The sequence below is a fragment of the Lepidochelys olivacea genome, assembly GCF_965140295.1.
Source record: "Lepidochelys olivacea isolate rLepOli2 genome assembly, chromosome: 8".
NCBI classification, from domain to species: domain Eukaryota; kingdom Metazoa; phylum Chordata; order Testudines; family Cheloniidae; genus Lepidochelys; species Lepidochelys olivacea.
The window spans coordinates 44,045,755-44,072,293 of NC_140418.1; the positions used below are offsets into that span (position 1 = coordinate 44,045,755).

A 26,539-nucleotide genomic window follows, 5' to 3' on the forward strand; every position below is an offset into this window, starting at 1 on the left:
GCTCCCCCAAAATGCACATCCACTTCGCATAGGCCCAAGTCCTCTTTTTGTCAATCAGCACAGCAAGAAGTTAATCTTCGTATTTATTTCTCTTTGCGAAGAGAGCTGTCATGTAATACATGCAGTGTGAAAACTCATTCAGAAATGCAGCTGTGATAAACTGCCATGTACATAGAAAACGGAAAGGTACACTGTCAAAACTAGTTAGTTTAAAATCTAAGCTACCTTTTAAAATACACAGATTTGTTTTCAAAGTCCATGTAATATTTTTACACACATTTTCTCCATCTTCCTGCCCCTCTCCAAAAACAGAACCAAACCCAAAAAAACCAATGCCTTTTCCGGGATCTTGTTCTTCTCAAGAACAACAAAATCAGCAGCAGTCCCACATTCCTGAGCAAACCATAACAAACCAGTGTGTGCACATGACAGAGTCAGCATTTTCTGATAAGGAAACAGACTTCATTTTCAAGTTGCAAAACGAGTTTCAAGCTTAACTTTAAATAGTGAAGGGGGGGGAGAGAAGGGGTGTGTATAAATAAATAATGGAAATTATATAGACCACTCCTTTAATTGCTGAGAAAATAGTGCCAGTATTGTACATTGTTGGAGCTGTGAACAAATTGTCATATGCCCATCACCTTAAAAGTGCAGTGGGTGAACCTGCAGGAGTGTAAGTACAGAAATGCAACTAGCAGAACAGTATGTAGACTATACTGAATGGCATGTAGGCTAGACTAATGGTTTCTTATAAAAATCTGTTGTGCGTACAAAGTTAAAATTATAAGTTACTTACCTAAATAAGTTCCTACCAAGATTGGCAAAGGAGAAGGAAAAAAAAGATTTAAAGTTAAAAAAGGAAAGATTATATGAACTAAAAGCAGAAAAACAAAATAACTATTTTGATGGTAATGGAGAGCAAGAGTGACCGAGTTTCTAGAATGTTTGATATTACACAAAATGAGGCAAGATTAAAATAGAAATTAATTTTCTCCAAATACGAGATAAAACAAAGGCCAGATTGGATTCTCTGGACATAAAAAAAAGTTGTTCTTTGCCCACATCCATCCACTATCCTTGCATATTATGTATTTATTGGTCTTGTACAGTAGATCCTGAAATGCTCAGTACTACAGCTGTTTATACTGAATCAGTTTGTTACCAACACACTACATGGTCATGTTCCGATGCCCTCGCTCGGACTGGGTAGCACCCTGCTTCACAAGTAGTCCCACTGAATCAGATGGAACTCTTTGTGAAGTAAGGTCCTATTCCACATGAGAAAGGCCACTAATGATTAGATGAGCTTAGTCCATAATGGGTCAGCAGTAGTCAGCTTCATCCCTAAAATAGCATCCGATGAAGTGAGCTGTAGCTCACGAAAGCTTATGCTCAAATAAATTGGTTAGTCTCTAAGGTGCCACAAGTCCTCCTTTTCTTTTTGCAGATACAGACTAACATAGCTGCTACTCTGAAACCTATTCTTATACAGTAACTCCTCACTTAAAGTCATCCTGGTTAACCTTGTTTTGTTGCTGATCAATTAGGGAACATGCTCATTTAAAGTTGTGCAATGCTCCCTTATAACGTCTTGGCAGCCACCTGCTTTGTCCACTGCTTGCAGGAAGAGCATCCCGTTGGAGCTAGCTGGTGGGGGCTTGGAAAGAGGGTAGACTGGCAGCCCCCCCATCAGCTCCCCGCAGGGCAGCTGCCCAGCAGGCTATCAATTGCCAGCAGTTCAGCTGTCCCTCCCCCCACTGCCATGTGCTGCTCCTGGCCTCTGCCTTGGAGCTGCTCTCCAAAGCCTCCTGCTTGCTGGGGGGAGTGGGGGGAGAGGAGAAGGGGGCTAATGTCAGGGTGTCCCCCTCCCCCCTGCTCCTGCACCCCACATACCCCATCTCCATGGGGGGGGGCATACACAACAGGGCTCAGGACGGAGGGAACTTTCTGCCAGCAGCTGCTGCTGTCCCAGCTTGCTAATTAACTTAACAGGGTAGTGTACTTAAGAGTGGTGTCAGCATACTTAAAGGGGAAATGTGCATCTCTCTCTCACACACAGGGTGTCTCTCTGTCTCTGTCTGCCATGCTGTCTCCCCCTCCCTCCATTCGTGCTGCCCTGTAGCGTGTGAGGCTACATTAAGAACAATGAGTTAACCCTTGAGGGCTCAGCCAATTGCTAGTTCATCATTTAGCACTCAGACATTCCCTGGGAAATATCCCACCCTCTGATTCCACCACCTCAACCAAGCTTCACAATCATCATCACGGTGTACAGTATTAAATTGTTTGTTTAAAGCTTATACTGTGTGTGTAGTCTTTTGTCTGGCAAAAAAAAATTTCCCTGGAACCTAAACCCCCCCCCCTCCCATTTACATTAATTCTTATGGGGAAATTGGATTTGCTTAACATCGTTTCGCTTAAAGTCGCATTTTTCAGGAACATTACAACGTTAAGAGAGGAGTTACTGTACTCTACCTAGATGTGAGGTCCTGGAGGAAGAGAGAAGTTCACTTTAAAATCTTGTTTCTTTAGGAGCTGTCAAATCTGGATGACAGAAACTGAAAGCAGCTCAATTACATGCTACTCTCCAACCTGGGACAAACAAATTGAACCCTATATAACAAATATGAGTCCTAGCTACCAGTTGTCATCTTCAAGGCAATTCACAACTTTGTCCCTTCCCTACAGATTCACGCATCTCTTATACTGTCACTACCCTGTTCCTTAATTGAGTCAATGATGCCAGCCCCTGGTCTTCTAGATATGGTAGAGAATACTTAGTCCTGCCATGAGTGGAGGGGACTGGACTAGATGACCTCGAGGTCCCTTCCAGTCCTATGATTCTCTTCAAACAAACCTACGGTGAGCAGACATCCCAATGTTATCGGGACCGTCCTGACAGAGACTTTGTTTTATATAGACAACTATACCCTTCCCCCCCCCCCCCCCCCGCAATTTTTCACACTTGCTATCTGGTCACTCTAAACAAACCTCTCTGTGCCTTTCTCCATGCTGTCCCTTATATGGATGGAGTGCCCTTCCGGAATAGATCCATGAAATTTGGAGGCGAAGGTGGCAGTCTCTCTCCAGACCTACATTTTCCACACTACCAATAAAAACCTAATCAGCGTACAATGGTTAGGCTGAGGGCAGGTGGAAAAATTTATCTATGTATCTCAGCATTTGCTATAAATATAAAAATGATATACTTGTCTCCATTGCCCCTGATCTTTTTAGACTAAGCTCTCCAGGACAAGGCTCAGGCTTAACTTTGTGCAGAGTCCAGCACAGGGCCTCTGTGCACTACTGTAATATAAATATTGTACCTTGAGGACATGCAGTTCAACATGCTTCTCACAAAGTGGTTTATCTCCTAAGTGCATGCGTGCAGAGGGGAGAAGAGCCTTCTAAAGGACAGAGTGATTTTAGCATGCAATTCACAGCCAGGGGTGTTGCATAGGCTCACCATCCCAGCAGGAAGCACTGGGAGGCAACATGAACAATGCTGCCTGGATCGCTCCAGTCATGCTGGTGGCAATGATTCACTACATCCCTTTAGAAGGGTATAGAATACTTGTCCTCATGAATCCAGCCAGTTCCACTAACCCACATGCAAGCAGGTGAAGCTATGGCTCCACCCATTCTCCCCACAGTAGCTCCTTGGGGAGAAGCATCTTGGATGCAGTCCTTGTGCTCCCATGAGCACACAGGCTGCTATTGTGGCTAGACCCTTACTTTCTCGTATGCCCCAGAATGGCTATATAAGGGCACAGCCCAAGCTAGCTGTCAGTGAGTAAGAGTTCTGCTTCGGGCATAATAGTCTTCAGGGTTCATTCAAAAACCAGATCTAGAACGAATAAATGAGATCTACCAATATTCTTAAGAGCAGTCATGAACTCTATTCCTCATACTTATTTGGGAATAATTAGATGATTAGCTCATGAAAGCTTATGCTCAAATAAATTTGTTAGTCTCTAAGGTGCCACAAGTCCTCCTTTTCTTTTTAGATGATTTTAAGTAACTATAGCAATATTGGCTGTGTCTGGTTAGCATATGTATAGATAAAAGTAAATCTATCTCCTCAATAATACTGAAGTTACATTTTGAAAGATTTCCTACAGTTCAGAACTGCATTTCAGTAAGAGAGAATGCCAGTGGAATCCAGAATCAGAGAACACTTGTATTCCATTGCTATCTAAATACCAAGACTTGCTGAGTAGTTTATTTTCAAGGCTGGGGAAATTTGCCCTGAAACACTGTTCTGCTCTCGTCAATGTTTGCTTTATTTCTACTTGGCCAAAAAGAACATGCTCTTTTCTATAGTTGAAAATGTTTCCTTCTATTTCCCCTTGCACAGACTCAGCCCTGCTGTGCAACGGCAGCTCACGAATCTCCACTGAGCAGAACATTATGTGGAGGGAGGGGAGCCCAGCATGCTGACTTCCTTTATGTTTTTGAATCTGCCTGACCTTCATTTCAAACTGTGCTCTGTGCAGTTGAACAGACTTTTTACCAAGCCATTATCTCTCTAACTGACCGTGTGAGCTTTTCACAGGATTCAACGCTCGCATCCATACAACTGATCCCTTCCCCCGACTAATTTTCCATCCTAATTAAATCTTACCTTTCAGTCTTTCCACAGTATTGCATATTTGTGGGGTTTCCAAGATCTGTAGTTTATCTGCAGAATTACTGAGCTGCAGAATGACTGCCCACGGCTGCTCATTACTAGCACACAGTGAACCCAGTCCAGATTCAGCCCCCCAGTGTCTACAGATCAGGCCAAGCTTATCAGTTTAAAAAAAAATAGGGAGTTTCCTTCTTTGTCTTTTGGAGGCCTCACTGTGCGGAGGGGACTTCTTCCATTTCTCTTCCGTGCATCTGAATGCCTTTTCCCTATTTCTTCTGATCTTCTTTCCAGTTCCTGCAATCTCTTGTGAGCTCACAGACATTCATCTTCAAAGAAAGAAGTCTTAGAATCATAGAAGGTTAGGGTTGGAAGGGACCTCAGGAGGTCATCTAGTCCAACCCCCTGCTTGAAGCAGGACCAATCCCCAATTTTTTCCCCAGATCCCTAAATGGCCCCCTCAAGGATTGAACTCACAACCCTGGGTTTAGCAGGCCAATGCTCAAACCACTGAGCTATCCTTCCCCCCATTCAGTCCCCCACCAACCCTTTCCATGCACTTATTTTGCTTGCCAGCAACTATATTCACCATTATGGACACTGCAGAGATTTTAGGGTCCATGGCCATAAGCCACTGCTGCAGGAATTTTTGAATCCAGGTCCTTGACCAGAGTCAGATCTGTTTAATAATTAATTCTTAGCATATAGGTATGTCTCCAAGACCTGCCATTTCCTCCTTTTGTTCGGGGTCTGAATCTTTTTCTACTTCTCTGTGTGGTTTGACACCACTGACAGCTTCAACTAAGGGTTCTCTCATGTAGGCATGCCATCGTGTACCACAAATGCTGTTGTGGCCATCTGGGTCAACATCTGCACTAAGATATCTGCTAACTTTGGAGGACCACTGCAACCAGGCTCCTGTCCGGCCGCAGGAAGGTTTTGAATGAAGTGGCGGAGATCAGGGCTCTGGTTTATTTAAATTGTTTCTGGGTGGACAAATTGAGACTTTGCTAGTTCATTTTAAATGATTGTGATTTTGGCAGCCCGGTGACGGCTGACTGCCCATCCAAACTTCTCTCTTTGATCCAGATAAGTACATAGCCACAACTATACTTTCTGTAAGATATATGCGGCACAAAAGCCAACCCAAAAGGCAATACATAGAGTTCACCGATTTGGGGGGGGGGGGGAAGCAGAAAGGACCATTAATCATAGAAGAACAGGGTTGGAAGAGACCTCAGGAGGTCATCTAGTCCAACCCCCAGCTCAAAGCAGGACTGACACCAACTAAATCATCCCAGCCAGGGCTTTGTCAAGCTGGGCCTTAAAAACCTCTAAGGATATAGATTCCACCACCTCCCTAGGTGACCCATTCCAGTGCTTCACCACCTTCTTGATGAAATAGTTTTTTCTAATATCCAACCTAGACCTTCCCCACTGCAACTCGAGACCATTGCTCTTTGTTCTGTTATCTGCCACCACTGAGAACAGCCTAACTCCATCGACTTTGGAACCCCACCTTCAGGTAGTTGAAGACTGCTATCAAATCCCCCCCTCACTCTTCTCTAAGATTAAGATCTACACTGACCTCCTGCATAACAAAGGCCAAAGGACTTCCCTGAATTAATTCCTGCTTCAAGTCCCACAGCTGATGTTGAACTATGGCATATCCATTATCCATCGATGGAAAGATATCCTGAGATGGAGAACCGATGTAACCCTTGGTAAATCGTTCCAATGGTTAATTACTATCACTGTGAAAAAATTATGCCTTATTTCTAGTCTTGATTTGTTTTGTTTCAACTTCCAGCCATTGGATCTAGTTATACCTTTGTTTGACCGATCAAACACCCCTATATTATCAAATTTCTGTTCCCCATGTAGGTACTTATAGACTAAGCAAGTCCCTCACCAACCTTCTCTTTAGCTTAACGAACAGATTGAGCTTCTTGGGTCTTTCACTTTAAGACATGTTTTCCTATTTTTAAATTATCACAACTTTTTCTCAATTTTCTCCAATTTTTCAACAACATTCTTCTTGAATTGTAGACACCAGAAACGGACACAGTATTCCCATATTAGTCACACCAGTACCAAATACAGAGGAAATATAACTTCTTACTCCTACTTGATATTCCCATTTATCTCTCTCAGGATTACATTAGCCCTTTTGGCCATAGCACTGCACTGGGAGCTCACATTCAGTTGATTATCCTAGGAAGCAATGACTCTGAAAAACAGTTGGGGGTCATGGGGAATAGAGTCCCCATCTAGGGAACTGTCAGTATTGTTCCGTTATTAGAAATCTGCGAAGCAAACATCTGCAAGGTACAGAGCCCAAAGTCAGTTTTCTTCCTGTAAGGGAGGTAGGATCCCCACCCCGAAATACTAAAGTCTCGTAGATCCAGGCTGGGCAGAAGGCCTCCATCTTTTTGGGTATCAGTAAGAGCAAATTCCGTGTAGACCCACTAGATAATGATCAGGGACATATGTCTAAGGTACCCTAACAGCCTGTAGTTAGGGGGCCCTCATCTTTCCCAGTGGGGAGTTTTACTCTCCTGACAAACAGGGAGCTGGGAAGGTCTCCTATGCTCAGAAATTGCCTCCACTAGCTTCTGAGGGAGAACAGGTTTCTCAGAAACCACTCCTGGAAATAGAACCACTAAGCTTCTCCCACAAGCTGAGAGTATTGAAGGTGGCAATAGAACAGGTTAGCCAGGGCCTGTGGGTGAAGAGTGGGAGTGTTGTGCGGGAAAGGGGAGTGAACTGCTTTGTAGTGCTTCTGGAAGGTTTCCTATAATTTGAGCGGCAACTAGTTTTTGATGCTTAACCAGATGAATCCATATTCCAAACTTTACAAAGTTTGGCTGTAACGAAGACAGAGATGCTGGCTAGATTGCTAGACTGCAATGGTGCAGAGAAAAATGTCATTTTCCCCCCCATTTAAAAACTCAGATGAAATTTCAGTATTACGAGGTTGAATCTCTAATTCTTAAATGTCTAGAGTTAAATTCTCCCATCAGGTTTGAGGGGCAGAGCTGAGATAAAAGTAAAAGAATATCAATTTAAATTAATTGCAAGTAAACCCAACATTGGATTTGCTGATGTGGAAATGATGTTGCTACCACCAATCATATTATTAAATGTAGACCTAACCCTTCAATAAACGTATCGAAAGGATTCTGGTCCTGAAAAATCCCAAGTGTTACTACCACCTCATGCTATGAGGGATTTATTAGTTGAGGTTAATATAGATTTACGTGAAGGGATAAAACCAGCTACTTCATGTTACTTTTTCCATAGGGCTGGAATTATTTTGGCTCAGTTATTTTGTTACTATGAGTTATAACAAGGCAGTAGCATTTTTGTCCACATCTTTCACAGTATTAAAATATAAACAGAAGAGATAAAGGAACATAACATTTATCATTATAAAGACCTAAAATCCATACCACAAAGAACAGACAACATTCTAAACTTGTATTTTTCTGAGAGAGGTGTTACCTGGTGTAGAAGCATCAGATTGCATTTAGGGTGTTCCATTTCTGTATTACAAATTATGATACTGCAAGCAAGTCCTACATTTCTGACCTCTGACTACCGACATTAAAGGTGAGAGAAATCTGAGGCCAAAATCTTCTAATCAGGGTGCATAAAGTAAGGCATTTAAATCCATATTTTAGGCACCTAAATATGTGCCCTGATTTGCAGAGGTGCTGAACAGCCTCAATTCCAGATGAAGTAAAAGGGAGCGAAAAGTGTTAGAACCTTCTAAAAAGCAAGTCACTTACGTATGTGCCTATATAATGATTTTAAGTGTCTGACTTCAAGCACCCATGTTTGAAAATCCTGGCCCCAATTCCCACAAGATATCCTCTCTTTCATCCTAACTGTATTAAAGGGCTACCTGTGGCATTACTTCCTGGCCACATGCACACCTGTCCAGCTGATAGTTTCTCAGCTGACTGCTTTAGCCTATCCCCCCAGCACCTGGACCCCCAAAACCTAAACTTTCCTAAAACCTAAAACCCCAGAACCTGGACCCCCAAAAACTTTCCTAAAACCTTTTCCAATGTTTCCTTTTTGGGAGTGGTCTCAGTGTAAAAGTGATTGCTTTTCGAGCTTTGGGCCCATCCCAGTCCCCGGCTGCTCTAAATTACAAGGGGACCAGCACAGACCAGCTCACAGAATCAGGGAACCAGAGATAGCTCCATGATGCCACCAGCTCTTCACCCCAAAAGATGCCTGAAAGAAACTGGAACAAAGGCCGATAACTACAGGGGTGTGAGTGATTGCTGGACCCAGACTAGAAGGAGGCTAGTCTGTCAAAGAAGCTTACTGAAGCATCTCTGAGGGTGAGATTTACCTGCATTTACTTTCCTATTGTATTAGGCTTAGACTTGCGTGTTTTATTTTATTTGGTAATTTATTTTGTTCTGTCTATTACTTGGAACCACTTAAATCCTACTTTTTGTATTTAATAAAATCACTTTTTACTTATTAATTAACCCAGAGTAAATATTAATACCGGGGGGAGGGGGACAGCTGTGCATATCTCTCTATCAATGTTCTAGAGGGTGGACAATTTATGAGTTTAGACTGTACAAGCTTTATACAGGGTAAAACAGATTTATTTGAGGTTTGGACCCATTGGGAGCTGGGTATTTGAGTGCTGGAGACAGGAGCACTTCTTAAGCTGCTTTCAGTTAAGCCTGCAGCTTGTGGAGGATGTGGTTCAGACTTGGATCTTTGTTTGCAGCAGGCCAGCATGTCTGGCTCAAACAAGGCAAGCTGATGGGAAAGTCCCAAGCTGGGAAAATGGGCTCAGAGGCAGTCTAGGCACATCAGGTGGGAGTCTCAAAGGGGTTTCTGTGATCTCACCCGTCACAAGTACCAAAGAGCCTTAGCACAGAAACTCAGCAAAGGCACCTTGGTGCTGTCCACTGTCAGGTTTATATATTCCAAGGCCAAAAGTATCATTGTGATCAATTAGTCTGACCTCCTACATAACACAGGCCAGAGAACTATCCCACAATAATTCCTAGAGCAGATCTTTTAGAAAAACATCCCATCTTGATTTTAAAATGACTAGTGATGGAGAAACAACCATGACACTTGTTCCAGTGATTAATTACTCACTGTTATGCCATATTTCCAGTCTGAATTTATCTAGATTCATCTTCCAGCCACTGGAGTCAGAGCCATGCCATCCTTAGGACAGAATGGGGCAACCATCGCGGGTGCCATGTTTTGGAGGGCCCCGCGCTTCAGGACACGGGGTCCAGGGTAGCCTGGGAGGTTAGCGGGGGGCCTAGCGTGGGCAGTAGTGAGTGATCCAGCCCCAGCCCGCCCCACTCCACCAGCTCCTGGCATTGCTCAAGGGAGGGGGTGGAAGCCAAAAAGAAGTGAGGCTGGGACTTGTGGGAAGGGATGGGCTGGGCTGGGGGCAGGAAGAGGTGCGGTGGGGGCTTGGGCTGTCCCAGGCCCACACACCCCCAGTGAGGGCCCTGACTGGTGTTATACCAGTTCTCTGCTCGATTGAAAAGCTATGTGTCAAATATTTGTTCCTCACATAGGTACTTATAGACGAATCAAGTCACCCCATAAACTTCTCTTTGTTAAGCTAAATAAATTCAGCTCCAAGACTGAAGTGGAAAATGTCACAGAGGTCTCTGGAAGTCACAAAATCCATAACTTACATGACCTCTATGACGTAATCTTAGCTTTAGTCATGTGGTACCAAGTCAAATACCTTATAGAAGCCTAAGTACATTACATCTACACTGTTACCTTTAACGAGCAAACCCGTAATCTCATTAAAATAAATCAAGTTAGTTTGACAAGATCTATTTTTTCTATTCCCACATTCATAGAATCATAGAATATCAGGGTTGGAAGGGACCTCAGGAGGTCATCTAGTCCAACCCCCTGCTCAAAACAGGACTGATTGACATTAGTTATATCACCCTCCTTCAGGGGGAGCAAATTCATTTCCAGGGGCTACAATGTAGCAAGCCAACTGAAGCAGCTTTGCCTGTCCACAGTGGCTGGAAATACATTTCACAAATGGCCCCTTAAAGAGTATGTTAGATGGGGAGAGATAGGTGATTTCACTAATGTAGGTGGCTCTATACACCTAACCCAGAGACCAACATACCATAGGTAATTTGGAAGCAAATATTATTTATGTTAGCCCCATTACTCCTCAGTACTGGTGTAACAGCATCTGAAAATGCCAACTGTTTCTTTTTGTGCCTCTTTCTAGCACAGACCCAAGACAAAAACGTCTGAGCCAGCCCAGCAATCTATATAATGGACCATTAGAAAAAAAAGGATTCCCAATAGTAAGTAGATGTTCACAGTTCCAGCATTTTTTTTTATTTACAAGGGATATCCTGCCTGTCTGTTTCTGGTAACACAGGATTTGCAGTAACCCTATCTTCACTTTCCTAAAACCTTTTCCAATGTTTTCTTTTTGGGAGTGGTCTCAGTGTAAAAGTGATTGCATTTTGAACTTTGGGCCCATCCCAGTCCCCGGCTGCTCTAAATTACACGGGGACCAGCGCAGACCAGCTCACAGAATCAGGGAACCAGAGATGGCTCCATGATGCCACCAGCCCTCACTCTCCTATGCCAAGCAGATCAGGTCCACATTATTTAGACCCTGTTTTCTTACTGGGGTTGAGGCTTCCATTGTCCTAAAAATCAGAAAATACTCAAAATTTATAAATTGGAAAGTTTCCAAAATATTTTCCCTATAAAAACTAAGTCTAAACCAACAACTCTATACTACTTTTAAACTAGACACAAGATATCTAAGCTAACACAATGCAGAAAGGGAGCAGGCAGGTTCCTGGAACGAACCACTGAGCTACTTAGAAGCTGCAGATAAAAAATGATAAGAAATTAAATGATGGCTTGTGGGTATGGAAGGTGCACATCTACTAAAATTTTAATAGCATCTAATGTCAACACAGCCCAGTGGACATCACAAGGGGGGGAAGAACGAACCACACAACACTCTTTTGATCCAGTCTGACCAGGGACTTTGTGTCTGGGGTAATTTTCAAAAGAGAGATTTTAGGTGTCATTGAAATACACATAGTAAAATCTTCAAACCAACAAGTGGACACTTTGGAACCCTACCTCAGGGATTCTCCACCTCTAATAGCAAAACATTATCAGAGGCTGCACCTTATAGGAGGAGGAATTGATTTTCTCTTCTTCCACTTCCCACCCTGAGGCCAGACAACCTTGGTCAGGGTTTCTGAAGATTTTCAGCTGCTGAGTGACTCAGCAGTTCCCTCACTGATGATCAGCTGTTTAGCAGGAAGCGGAAATCATGACCACAACCATCTTATCAACAGGAGCTGCAGAAAGTCAGCAAGCTATTCAGCACGCTGGAGCTCCCCTGAACATCCCTTTGTTCTGGCATGGTGAGTGGCGGCGGCCCAGGAGGAGGAGACTTAATGGGTGAACAGGGAGAGTTTTCTTTATTACTTTACTGAAATTCACCCTCAAAAACAAGAACACTAAAAATGACGTTGAGAGCTATGTTAATGCACAGTTAAGAATCAGAAAATAGATTCTTCTTATGCTAACTCTAATGTACTCATACTGCATGTATATATTTTCAATTACTAACTAGGCTGCTAATGTAACCTTAATATTCAAGAGATGTACAGTGCAGCTGAGTTAATATTTATTGTGCAAACCGTCACTTTTACATTGCCTGATTTGTGTTGAACACAACCTAAACTTGCATTAATAGCCTGGTTTCACTGCACCGTCGACAGCAGATGCCAGTCACTCTTACTAAATATAGTTTTCCAAATTATTCCAGAACAAAAAACTCTCCATGGTTGGTTTCTCACCAAAGGAGATGAGTTTTTTCTCAATTTTTAATGGGGGGAAAACATTTTCCATCTGCTATGACCAGGGAGGAAATGAGAATCTTGCCATGCTTTTTAAAAAACAGCTTCAGTAAGAAATGGAAGTGTGAAACTTGACACAGACAGTCTTTAGAACAGAAGCATCTTTGCTTAGTAGGAAAAATGATTTAATAGCCAAGATCCTTTGAAAATTATGTTCTGTACATGCACAGTAGAACATTTTGTTGTCTACATGAGCAATGCGGTGTCATGGCATTGACAACGGCCTGGGAGTCAGGATACCTGGGTTCTATTCCCAGCTCTTTCATTTTCTTGGTGTGTAGGGACATCACTTAAGACCAATTTGGCTCAGTTTCTCCATTTGCAAAATTGTGACAAGAAGTTACTTACCTTATAGTAACTGAAGGTTCTTTGAGATTTATGGTACCTATCAGTATTCCATTGTGGATTCGCATGCTCTCCACACACCCAGAACCAGCGTATTCTTGCAAGCAGTATGTGTTGGTCCATGCATGCATCCTTGCCCTCCTCATGTTTCCAACCGAGAGCATAAACAGCCAAATGGACTGATTGCCTCTCCAGTTCCTGCTCTATTGTGAATCCAGTAAAGATTCAAAGCAGAGAGGAAGGAGGGTGGGTTATAGAATACAGATATGGACCACACATCACGAAGAACTTCCATGTGGTATAAGGTAAGTAACTTCATCTCCTTCGAGTGCTGATCCCTATGTGTACTCCAGTGTGGATGACTGACTGGCAGTACTTAAGTAGGAGGAGGGTGCAAACATGAGGACTGCTGTCCCAATAGATGTGTCAGTGGAGATATTCTGCACTAGACCATAATGCCTTGCGAACGTGTGGATGGAACTCCATGTAGTTGCCCTGCAAACGTCAAGTAATGGTACCTCCTGAAGTGATGCCACTGAAGTTGCTTGTAGTCTTGCAGAATGAGCCCTCACCCCATGAGTGGGAGGAAGATGCAACAACTGGTAACCAAGCAGGATACAGCCCAAGATCCATTTAGAGAATCTCTGGGATAGCTTGACCTTGGACTAGTTCTGATATAGAGAGAACCACTCTAGGTGATTTTCTGATTGGTTTTGTCTTTTGCGGGTAGAAAGTAAGAGCTGGGGGAAATGAAGTTTCCTCTCCTCCTCAGATGTGTGCATTTTTGAAAAAACCCAGAAAAGTGGATTGACTGGTTTATGTGAAACTCTAAACTACTTTGGAGGAGAGGAATTTCCAATATAAATGTAATGAGATTTTATCTTTTCAGAGTACAGTGTATGGCAAATCTGTCATTAGAGCTCCCAGCTTACCTACCCTACTGGCTGTGGCGATGGCCACAACAAATGCAACTTTCATTCATACCTACACGTTCCATGTCTCACCTTATGGTTTGAAGGAAGGCTTTGAGAGGGCCAAAAGTACAAGGTTTAAGCCTCAATGAGGAGTAGGTTTCTCTACTAGTGGGAAGGTTCTGATTAGGCCCTTCAAGAATCTGCCAGTCAATCGGTTATTGAAAAACCATCCAATGGTGGATGCCACGCACCAATTGCTGCCATGTGAACTCATACAGAACTGAGGGAAAGAAGACAGTCCCCTTATTTGGGACTATCTGCTGACTCAGGAAATGTGTGTTTCTGCTGTGTCCCGGTGGGAAAATGCTTCCACTTGGTGAAACAGCATTTCTTGCCAGCAAGTTAAAAAAGTATGGGTTGGATGAATGGACTATAAGGTGGATAGAAAGCTGGCTAGATTGTCAGGCTCAATGTGTAGTGATCAATGGCTCAATGTCTAGTTGGCAGCCGGTATCAACCTGAGTGCCCCAGGGGTCGGTCCAAAAGAAATCTGATGAGGTTCAACAAGGACAAGTGCAGAATCCTGCACTTAGGAAGGAAGAATTCCATGTACCGCTATATGCTCGGGACCGACGGGCTAAGCAGCAATTCTGCAGAAAAAGACCTGTGGATTACAGAGGACGAGAAGCTGGATATGAGTCAACAGTGTGCCATTGTTGCCAAGACGGCCAATGGCATATTGGGCTGTATTCGCAGGAGCACTGCCAGCAGATCGAGGGAAGTGATTATTCTCCTCTATTCGACACTGGTGAGGCCACACCGGGAGTACTGCATCCAGTTTTGGTCCCCCCACTACAGAAGGGATGTGGACAAATTGGAGAGAGTCCAGCGGAGGGCAACCAAAATGATTAGGGGGCTGGGCCACATGCCTTACGAGGAGAGGCTGAGGAAACTGGGGTTATTTAGTCTACAGAAGAGAAGAGTGGGGGGAGATTTGATACCAGCCTTTAACTACCTGAAGGGGGGTTCCAAAGAGGATGGAGCTAAGTTGTTCTCAGTGGTGGCAGATGAGAGAACAAGAAGCAATGGTCTCAAGTTGCAGTGGGGGAGGTCTAGCTTGGATACTAGGAAACACTATTTCACTCAGAGGGTGGCAAAGCACTGGAATGGGTTATCTAGGGAGGTGGTAGAATTTTCATCTTTAGAGGTTTTTAAGGCCCAGTTTGACAAAGCCTGGCTGGGGTGATTTAGTGGGTGTTGGTCCTGTTTTGAGCAGGGGATTGGACTAGATGACCTGCTAAGGTCTCTTCCAACCCTAATATTCTATGATTCTATTCTATGATTCTATGATCTTTTCTGCTGTTAAGGCTAATTTGTAAGTCTTCACAGCAGGAATGTTCTAGTATTGATGTCCTTCCGAAAACCAAGCCATGAGATGGAGTGCTTCAGGGCTAGAATGCTTGATTCTGCCCTTCTCATGGGTCAAAAGACTGGGAAAGGACTGCAAGCTAATCAGAGGATGAGTTGACATTAGAAGGAGATTTGGGAAACAAAACTGTCTCGGCCAATAGCAGTTGATGAGGATGACATGTACCCTGTCCTGTCAAATCTTCCTTAAGACTTGAGGCAGGAGTACTAAGGGAGCAAAGACATAGGTCAGATGTCCTGACCAGGGAAGGAGAGCATTTCCCCAGAAGTGTAGACCCAGAACTCCTCTGGAACAACAGATGTTGCATTCCCTGTTTGTTTGGGAAGAGAAGAGATCCTAGGTTGGGGTCCCCCATTGAGCAAAGATTCCGTTAACCACTGAATTATGCAATCTCCACACGATTGACCACAAAAGGCCTACTGAGAGTGTCTACCAACACATTCTGAGTTCCTGGAAGGTAAGCTGCCGACAGGGTGATTCGATTCCTGATGCACCAATTCCCTAAGGTGACTGCTTCAACACAGGGAGATGGATCTCACCCTTCCCTGCTTATTGATGTAAGAGGTGGTTGTCATGTTGTCTGACATTACGAGGACATGGTGGGACCGGATAAATTGCAGAAAAACCTTCGAAGCTTCTCTGACTGCTCAAAGTTCCAGACGGTTGGTGTGCATCCTGGTGTACAAGTGCCCTGTGCCATATGACTTTCCATGTGGGCTTCCCAGCCTAAGAGAGAGATGCGTGTAATGATCATCTTGTCTGGTAAGGATGGTAGGAAGGGGATGCCCACACATTGCTGATGAGGATCTTCCACCATGTTACTCGAAGGAATTGTTACCAGTGTAATTATGCTGCATTTGGTTGGTGAATACACTGTATGGAGCCACATCTGAAGGAAACATAGGTGGATTCTGGCGAATGGGGTAATGTAAGTGCATGAAGCCATGTGCCCCAAGAGGGAAAGAAAAGTTCTCACTGGAGCTTGAGATTTGCGCATAACCTGGTCTATCAAGTTGTTCATAGTGCAAAACCGGTCCCTTGGTAGATAATATCTCACTGTGAGTGAATCTAGAAGTGGTCCCCATGAAGTCTATAGTCTGCATTGGAGCAAGGATTCTCTGAACTTGGAAAAGTGTGACTCCTAGAGAGAAAAGTGGCTGAAGCATTAAGGAGAAGAGCTGGCTGTATTTTACAGAATCGTTATTGAGGTTAAAGGGACAAACAATCCCGATGTGTAGAAAGAATAGTAAATATGGCAGGCGACCAGCTTGGCTTAACAGTGAAATCCTTGCTGATCTTAAACACAAAAAAGAAGCTCACACAAGAAGTGGAAGATTGGACAAATGACCAGGGAGGAATATAAAAATATTGCTCAGGCATGCAGGAGTGAAATCAGGAAGGCCAATTCATACTTGGAGTTGCAGCTAGCATGAGATGTTAAGAGTAACAAGAACGGTTTCTTCAGGTATGTTAGCAACAAGAAGAAAGTCAAGGAAAGTGTGGGCCCCTTACCGAATGAGGGAGACAACCTAGTGACAGAGGATGTGGAAAAAGTTGAAGTACTCAAAGCTTTTTTTGCCTCTGTCTTCACGAACAAGGTCAGCTCCCAGACTACTGCACTGGGCAGCACAGCATGGGGAGGAGGTGGCCAGCCCTCTGTGGAGAAAGAAGTGGTTAGGGACTATTTAGAAAAGCTGGAAGAGCACAAGGTCATGGGGCCAGATGCGCTGCATCTGAGAGTGCTAAAGAATCATAGAATATCAGGGTTGGAAGGGACCCCAGGTCATCTAGTCCAACCCCCTGCTCGAAGCAGGACCAATTCCCAGTTAAATCATCCCAGCCAGGGCTTTGTCAAGCCTGACCTTAAAAACCTCTAAGGAAGGAGATTCTACCACCTCCCTAGGTAACGCATTCCAGTGTTTCACCACCCTCTTAGTGAAAAAGTTTTTCCTAATATCCAATCTAAACCTCCCCCACTGCAACTTGAGACCATTACTCCTCGTTCTGTCATCTGCTACCATTGAGAACAGTCTAGAGCCATCCTCTTTGGAACCCCCTTTCAGGTAGTTGAAAGCAGCTATCAAATCCCCCCTCATTCTTCTCTTCTGCAGGCTAAACAATCCCAGCTCCCTCAGCCTCTCCTCATAAGTCATAAAGGAGTTGGTGGATGTGATTGCAGAGCCGTTGGCCACTATCTTTGAAAACTCATGGCGATCGGGGGAGGTCCCGGATGACTGGAAAAAGGCTAATGTACCGCCCATCTTTAAAGAAGGGAAGGAGGAGGATCCAGGGAACTACAGGCCAGTCAGCCTCACCTCAGTCCCTGGAAAAATCATGGAGCAGGTCCTCAAGGAATCAATCCTGAAGCACTTAGACGAGAGGAAAGTGATCAGGAACAGTCAGCATGGATTCACCAAGGGCAAGTCATGCCTGACTAATCTAATTGCCTTCTATGACAAGATAACTGGCTCTGTGGATGAAGGGAAAGCAGTGGACGTGTTATTCCTTGACTTTAGCAAGGCTTTTGACACAGTCTCCCACAGTATTGTTGCCAGCAAGTTAAAGAAGTATGGGCTGGATGGATGCACTACAAGGCGGATAGAAAGCTGGCTAGATCGTCGGGCTCAACGGGTAGTGATCAATGGCTCCATGTCTAGTTGGCAGCCAGTATCAAGTGGAGTGCCCCAAGGGTCGGTCCTGGGGCCGGTTTTGTTCAATATCTTCATTAATGATCTGGAGGATGGTGTGGATTGCACCCTCAAAAAGTTTACAGATGACACTAAACTGGGAGGAGAGGTAGATATGCTGGAAGGTAGGGATAGGATACTGAGGGACCTAGACAAATTGGAGGATTGGGCCAAAATAAATCTCATGAGGTTCAACAAGGATGAGCGCAGAGTCCTGCACTTACGACGGAAGAATCCCATGCACCGCTACAGACTAGGGACCAAATGGCTAGGCAGCAGTTCTGCAGAAAAGGACGTAGGGGTTACAGTGGACGAGAAACTCGATATGAGTCAACAATGTGCCCTTGTTGCCAAGAAGGCTAACGGCATTTTGGGCTGCATAAAATGGGGCATTGCCAGCAGACCGAGGGATGTGATCGTTCCCCTCTATTTGACATTGGTGAGGCCTCATGTGGAATACTGTGTCCAGTTTTGGGCCTCAAACTACAAGAAGGATGTGGAAAAAATTGGAAAGCATCCAGCAGAGGGCAACAAAAATGATTAGGGGACTGGAACACATGATTTATGAGGAGAGGCTGAGGGAACTGGGATTGTTTAGTCTGCAGAAGAGAAGAATGAGGGGGGGATTTGATAGCTGCTTTCAACTACCTGAAAGGGGGTTCCAAAGAGGATGGCTCTAGACTGTTCTCAGTGGTAGCAGATGACAGAACAAGGAGTAATGGTCTCAAGTTGCAGTGCAGGAGGTTTAGGTTGGATATTAGGAAAAACTTTTTAACTAGGAGGGTGGTGAAGCACTGAAATGGGTTACCTAGGGAGGTGGTGGAGTCTCCTTCCTTTGAGGTTTTTAAGGTCAGGCTTGACAAAGCCCTGGCTGGGATGATTTAGTTGGGGATTGGACTAGATGACCTCCTGAGGTCCCTTCCAACCCTGATATTCTGTGATTCTATGAGGTCAACTTATAGGCTTCTTGACACATCCTGGCAAGAAGAAGCCAGTCATTGAGATAGGAGAAGATGGTGTAGCTGTTCCATCTGAAAAGAGCTGCTACTACCAGAAAGACCTTGCTAAAGACAAGGGGGACAGTGGCACAGTCAAATGGGAGCACCCTGTGTTGGAAGTCGTCAGTGCCCACCATGAATCTGAGAAAACACTTGTGGGCAGGGTGAATATTCAAGTGAAGGTAAGCATCCTTCATATCAAGAGCTGTAAACTAAATATCCTTTTCCAGGGATGGGATTATTGATGTCAGAGTGACTATTCGCAAGCTAAAATTTCACATGAAGTGGTTGAGATTGTGGAGATTGAGGACAGGTCTCCAGCTTCTCTTCTTTTTTGGGGACTAGAAAGTACATTTCCTGGTGCTGAAGAAGTACCCGTGAACCTCATGGTGGGAGGTGCACTGTGTATCGATTCAGGCCAATGTATGGCAAGATCCCTCAGCCTGGGTCCAACTGTGGCCTCACGACCTACTCCATGAGATGCTTTTTAAGTCGAAGTTCCCACTCCTCCCGGATATGGCTAGTGAAAGAGCATCGTGTGCCTCCCTGAAACAGAACGAGCAGTGCTGATCGTCGTCACTGACAGAGGAGGAACAGGGGTAGGATACAGGTACAGGGGAAGAGGTTTCCCCAAGCCAGGGACTATATCTAACTAGAAATCTTTGCTAAAAACAATTAAAATAAGTTAATTACAAATAACTATATACAAAATGCACTAAAGGCAATCTTTGAAATATTTACAGATCGAAGAAATCAAAGGAGATCTCTGGACACTGAGGTTTGGACCCAGGCCATGCAGCAGTAAGAAGGAATTGGAGAGGCAGCCAGTCCGTTTCACCCTTTTATGCCCACAGTTGGAAACACAAGGCGGAAAAGGGTACACACAAATATAAATGGATGCTGCTTGCAAGAATTCTGACTCCAGGTGCATGGAGTTCATGCATATCCAGAATGGAATATGCATAGGACCAGCACTGGAAGAAGAATAATTCTTACTAACCTGGTAAGTACTTGAAGATCTATGAATTAAAAGCGCTACGTACAAGCAAAGTATTATACTTACAGGTACTTGGTTGCTAAAGATAGAGATACACAGCAGCACTGGCCAATCAAACAGCTAGCAGTGTCGCTGACATTATGAAGGGTCATGACTAAAACGCAGAGTATATCCTACTAGATTTTGCCTCTTTTTTGATCTGTATGTGTTTGATATTTAAATTCATATAGAATATTTGACGCCTACATTTTCTAAGGTTATATAGTGAAACCAAAAACCCACCCAAGCTGTTGTTACATTCCTAAACTTTCAATAGCTTTTACAAAACTGCTAGAACAATGTCGGATAATTTGGGGATTTTTAGTAGCATAAAGTGAGTATTTGATTTCATTACCACTTCCATGCAACAACTATGGTTGTACCATTACTCGCCCCACATGTGAAAAAAGGCTGAAAAATAATTAGCAGACCATGGGTACAGAGATTATTCACAGAACACTTAGACACCAACACACAATTTACACAGAGCATTAGTAGCCACAAAGCAGAACAAGCAAACTAGAGAAGCCAACAGATGAAACTAAAAATCACACTCTCCTAGCATAAGCTGAGCGCAGCTTTGAGGTCTTACCCCTGCTAGGCATCAATAGGCGCTTCTTCACGTTCCCTGACAGAGCACAAGTGAACAAAAAAGAGAAAAAACACCAAATCAGCAATCTGAACAGTAGCATTTTTTTAAAAGTTAAATATTAAAAACAAACAGTAAGATGTCCATTGCTGCTTGTGTAATTTGCCTTCAATATAAATGCTAATTTAATCTAAGAATAAATTTGAACGGGGAAAAAACCCAGTGTGGCTGCATTGAAATGCAATGGCAAGATAAATTTACTGTGCTGTTTGAAAGCTCTGGGGATGGAGCAGAATGGGAGAGAATCTGGTCTCACTCCCAAAGGAGGTCTTTGAAGGCATGACAGCCAGTTTTGCTCACTTCTGAGAAAGCTGGAAGCTACTACGTTTTTCTTCTCACCCTGTCACAATCACTGTTATGTCCCACACTGCAGCTGCTCCTTCTTTTAATTGAGCCGTTCCCCACCTTCCTATTCCTGTTAAGGCCATTTGAATAGGCCCTCTCATTCTTGACTGAGGAGCCAGTGGCACTTTCCCTGCTTTGCGATCCTCAGCTGATGGCTAGCTCTTCAGGACAGAGCCCTGGACTCCATGCCAGGAGAACCATACCTCCATCTCCTGCTGCAAGCACATGCTGCCTTAACCCATGCTATTTACTGGGGCGAAGGAAGGGGTGAGTCCCATCAATAATGAGAGGAGACTCTCAATGAGAGGGCCAACAAGGAAAGGAGGAGTAAATTCTTAATGAAAGAGGAAAAACTATCTGGGAAATTTTCTGTAGTAATTCCCATGGTAGTAATAGTAATAAAAAAAGAGGTCTGTCTTATTCTCTCATGTTTGCCAGGCTGAGATCAGCCTGACATCAAGACATGGTCAAAGTAGGCAGAGTTCCACTAGCCTAGCAGCTCTGTATAAATGTACTACTCAGATCATACACATCCATGCCTGCACAAGCAAAATCAAATCAGTCTTTGCAAGAAGAGAAAAATAAATCATAACATTTCTCGTTCAAAACTATGAAGGCCCCTAAAATTTAAAAAAAAAAAAAAAAAAAAGCAATCTCCCATGGAATAAGGACTGATGCTGTCCATCTGGCCATACTCTTTACAAAATACTGAAATGGAAATAATTAACAGGAATACTTTGCTTGAAGACACAAGAAACATCCGACAGATGACAATGTACATGTACTAGAAAATATTTACCATCCATCCCATTGTGTTGCTCATAGCTTCTTTTTCCCAGGATAGTTGGGGATCCATTGTTTATGACAGGTGTGAACTTGGCAGGAGTCAGATTGTTAAGAGAACTGGACAAACTCTTTACAGGGTCTGGTTTCGGAGGACATGGATGAGATTCTGTTATAAAAACAGCAATGTGTTATTTTTATCAGTAGATATACGGAGACTATAAACCCAAACACAAAGGGAAAAGTTCAGAGATAATGTAAGGCACACCCCTCTTATGCTAACAGAAAGCCTTACATTCAAACTGCCTTATACTGACTTACGCCTACTCTATTGATATGCAGAGGAATCTATATTAGTGAAAAGAGGTCTGAACACAAATTGCCACATATATCACTTCTGAATTTGGCCCCAAGTCTAACAGAAGATTGCTACTTATATAAAGCACTGTAAATATACTGATGAATTCAAACTTCATTAAGGATGCTTAACTTGTGCTGTAATATTCACTGCAATATAATCCTAAAATAGGTGCTAAAAGGCTGTTTTGTATCCTTTTCTAAAACTATGTTTTCCACTAATTCTGGATAATTTCTAGGCTGCTCTATATTAGAAGCCATCTTCAAGAAGTCATGCAACACCCACAGGCTACCCGGAAGTTATAACTTTGCCAATTTCATCAGTATTCTATAAATGCAGTTCCTAAACTGGCCAAGCCATTGACGACTTAAAACAAAACTATCAAGAACATGCACAGAATTTAAATCTAACCTTTTGGCTGAGGCAGAGATCAGGCATGGCATGCCAAAGGAAAAGATGTTGAGAAAGTTACAAGCAACTGAAAACAGGGGTTTAAAATGAGTTGCTCTTTCTCAGTCCTAACTATGGATTCACAGCTTTGACTCTGTAATAGCAAGTAGCAGCACAACACTCCTGAAGATAGTTACATCAAAAGGAGAATGGCTCTGTCTTCCTGTCTAAGAGCCACACTGAAATCTATCACACCACTGAAGCATTTGCTTTCAGATGAAACGTTAAAAACCAAGGTCCTATCCTGTGCGAGCATTAAAGATCCTATGGTACTCTTCATAAAGAGTGGGCTTTTTTCCTAGGATTCCATAGCAAAATTTCCTCTCCCTTTAGTGGCTACATTTTGGTTGTGCTGCATGTATACAGTTTGGGGAGTTTTTTGGGATATTTATTATTACAGAATATTTTCATTGTTAAGTTCTGTATCTAGAACAAAAGCAGACAAACCATATTTAATGAATATTAACGCAATATACGCACAGAAGCTTATGTTTTATAAATAAAAATACTCAAAGAAACAAAACTGACTTCACAACCTCCTATCAAAGTTAACAGATAATTAGTTTAATTGTTGAAATGGGAGCCTTAAAGTAACTCCCAAATCAACTCTATGGAATTTAGAAACAGTTGAACAGTGCTCTAGATACCAAAGCTAGTCTCCACAGGGAAAATGCCACTTCCCCATCCATACCACTCAGGAAGACTAGACAAGTGGCTAGAGGATGCTTTTCATGTTAGAGCGCTGTTCTGGGTGCTCATTTAAGGCTCCCAAATTCAGTATTTAAACTAACCAGGCTAGTTGGAAAAAGGCTGTGCAGCGTCTGTTGGAGGAGGAGGAGGCCAGGAACAAGCATGACAGTTTTACAACTGCCCCGGGACCCCACCCGCGCCACCTGCCAGGCCCTCAGGAGCAGTTTGTGGCCTCTGGTCCCTTTAAACTCAATGGTTATTTAATTAAAAAATTGGGAGTCTTAAATTTCAACTTCAACAGAAAGTGAGTTGAGAGTGGCTGTCTGGCCACAAACTGCAGTGGAGAGAGAGCTAGGTCATAGGACACTAGAGAGGGTAGCGGGGCCAAGGAGTTCAGTTACCTACAAAAACAAACATTAAGTAATGAGAGAAGAGAAGGAAGTTAAAACAACTAATTTAAAAATATCTACATCAAAAATATTACAAGCAGGGCTTCTGTAGCCTTTTCCCCTATTATTTCTCTTATCCTTATATTTTGAATAGTAGAAGGGTGCAATACATTAAGTACCATAATTTTTTTAAATACAAAAGAAACAGTTAATAAGCCACTCTGATGCCAGTACGGGCTGTGGTAAAGCATAGGGCCTTCACCCTTCTGCCCCACAACACACTCAATGCATGCACCAACAGCCAATTAATGAACAAAATATCATGGCTTACTGCAATATTAATTTGACAGCATTCCCAGATATGGGATCTTTCTTTAAGGCAATGTATGGTTCAGGTGTGATTATATGATAATTTGCAGAGAGCAATATATTTATACGAAACAGCAACAGATCAAATTAAGCACAATTTCACTTCTATTTACTGAAAAACTTGGATGGATGGGTCATTACATAAAGTAAAACTATTTCCCCATGTTTATTTCACCCCCGCCCTGTTCAGACGTTCTTGTCAACTGCAGGAAATGGCCCACCTTGATTATCACTACAAAAGTGATTTTTTACCCCCGGCTCTCCTGCTGGTAATAGCTCACCTTACCTGATCACTCTCGTTATAGTGTGTATGGTAACACCCATTGTTTCATGTTCTCTGTGTATATAAATCTCCCCACTGTATTACCCACTGAATGCATCCGATGAAGTGAGCTATAGCTCACGAAAGCTTATGCTCAAATAAATTTGTTAGTCTCTAAGGTGCCACAAGTACTCCTTTTCTTTTTACTTGGATAAAAGTTGCTAATAAAATAGCCATTTGTTTCAAAGATCCCAAAGCACTTTTCACATTGCAAACTATACACACCTGAAATCATGCCATCCACTCTTAAGGAAGACTGTGATGGATGTTTAACAGCACAAAACAATGCTAAACTATTTAGGACAGGAGGAGAAGAATGCTGTATCCAAACAAAACCGCAGAAGGAATTTTTGGACAGGACACGAATTAATTCCCCTACTTTTGTAAAAGAGGAAAGCAGTCTGGGGTTTTGTTTGACTGCTTTAAAATGGTCATAAGTGATCCAGACCTTCCTTTTTTGTGCAGTCTGAAAGACAGAACCTCCAGCAGCACAATAGATACTAACTTCACCCTGGGGTCATGATTCAAACTCACTTGGGAGGAATAGGACTACCTACTGAACCACCTCTGGCACCTACATGTTTTGTTGAGATCAGTAGTTGGATGCAAGAACTAACAATCTAGTAATTATTTTGGGGAAGTTCTGTGGCCTGTGTTATGCACGAGGTCTGACTAGATGATCACAATGGTCCCTGCTGGCCTTGAAATCTATTAATCTTTCACTGACCATAATTTCTCGAGTTAAACCTCTTCCACTACAGAAACTTTACCCTCAAAGGCATGAAAGGTCAAGCAAGCAAATACCAACTCATTTTCTGTTAAACTCTGATGACATCCTTATCAGACGTTTGCCTACTGTGTAGTGATTATGATGCTAAGGAGAGGCCCACAGCAGAGCTGCAGTCTCCTTCTATAACTCCTGCATAGCACTTATTATCAGAACTTCATAGAAAAAGTTCTGTACCCTTTGGCCTTTTAGACTTGAGAAGAAGCTGCACAGTGGATCCCATTGTAGGAGTTACATTAAGACTGCACCAGAGTGGGATTGTGGACCAGCCAACTGCATCCTGCCGATCACATTTATGGATTGTAAGCAGAAGGCCTCTCACTCAGACACCAGAGGCTGCCTCATGACTGCTAAAGAGGAGTTTCACATATGGTAGGGTGGATAGTAGGCTGCTGAGCCATCACACCTCTACGTAGTGTGAAGAGGAGAAAGGCTGTAGGGGCCATTTTGAACTTTCCTCTGTTCCAGAGGAGGAAACAATAGTCTATAAACTGAACATTTCAGGACCTTACCAAAGTTTATTGCCTTATTTCCTGAGATGGGCAAAATTGGGGGTGGGTGGGAAGGGAATCCTATTTTTCCAGATCAGTTTACCCAGCCCTGGTTTCTAGATCCAGAACAATGAAAATATGCAAACAGTTAGGCGAATTAGCCTGTAGCATATTTACCTAAATACCGGAGTACTGCTTCTAAAGGCTTTCGAACAACTTGCTTTAACAACAATGGATTTTCTGATGCTTCTGGTAAGCGTGCTGTGCCTGTGAAGACAATATTGGGATTGGGGAAAACATTTATTTTCTTATTAAAAATGAATGGAGTCTTAGACATTAACTTAGTCTAAAACAACTTTTCTTTGGAGCGCTTTTTAGTAAAAAAGGATGTTTACAGAGTAGGTGCATGTTTTGGCAAGTGTACACACAGGCAAAGGAATGTGCTACATACTGGCAAACAAGTGACATGTAAAAAAAAGCTGAGCAATTTCAAATGTGTTATTTGATAATAGTGTGACGAGTTAGGCTATTTCTGTAAAGGAAATAAGTAACAGCAGGTCATCTGTGCTTAGCCACAGTACCCTTGAAAGATCCAACTCAAGGCTTTCCCAAAGGAATTAATCTCAAATTCTGGTTTCCCAATTTCATAGTAAGTAGCTGGATGTCTGGATAAATACTCACATTCTGCTTTGATTGCTGCACTGTTGATAGGCAGGTGGGGATGTCTTGCTGCATGCCAAGGACGCAAGATCTCTCTACACAAGCGTCTGGCAATCCTTGTCAGTTTTGTTGTATGCAGATAGAAGGCTTGTCGTGTCTTCATGGCAAATTTGGGGCTCCCACTGTTTCGCACTGGCACACCATGAAGACTCTGGGAAAAGGGAAAAAGCACAAGCACTTTTATTGTTCATAACTGATTTTTATTAGAAATTTGCA

At 43.1% G+C, this 26,539-nt stretch overlaps 1 protein-coding gene across 3 annotated transcripts in view; it reads right to left on the bottom strand.

Moving 5' to 3' along the window:
- The window catches only part of MTA1 (metastasis associated 1), a 146,264-nt gene that overhangs the window by 13,897 nt on the left and 105,828 nt on the right, over window positions 1–26,539 (bottom strand). For 2 of the 3 annotated variants that reach the window (XM_084637748.1, XM_084637749.1), the window contains exons 14-17: window positions 26,285–26,474; window positions 25,781–25,870; window positions 21,764–21,916; window positions 20,563–20,598 (exon numbers count right to left, since the gene is read on the bottom strand). In XM_084637748.1, coding sequence (XP_084493874.1) covers window positions 20,563–20,598; window positions 21,764–21,916; window positions 25,781–25,870; window positions 26,285–26,474 — 469 coding nt within the window. Of the gene's footprint in view, window positions 1–20,562; window positions 20,599–21,763; window positions 21,917–25,780; window positions 25,871–26,284; window positions 26,475–26,539 lie in introns of those variants that run through there. The other variant, XM_084637750.1, reaches the window with a different exon arrangement.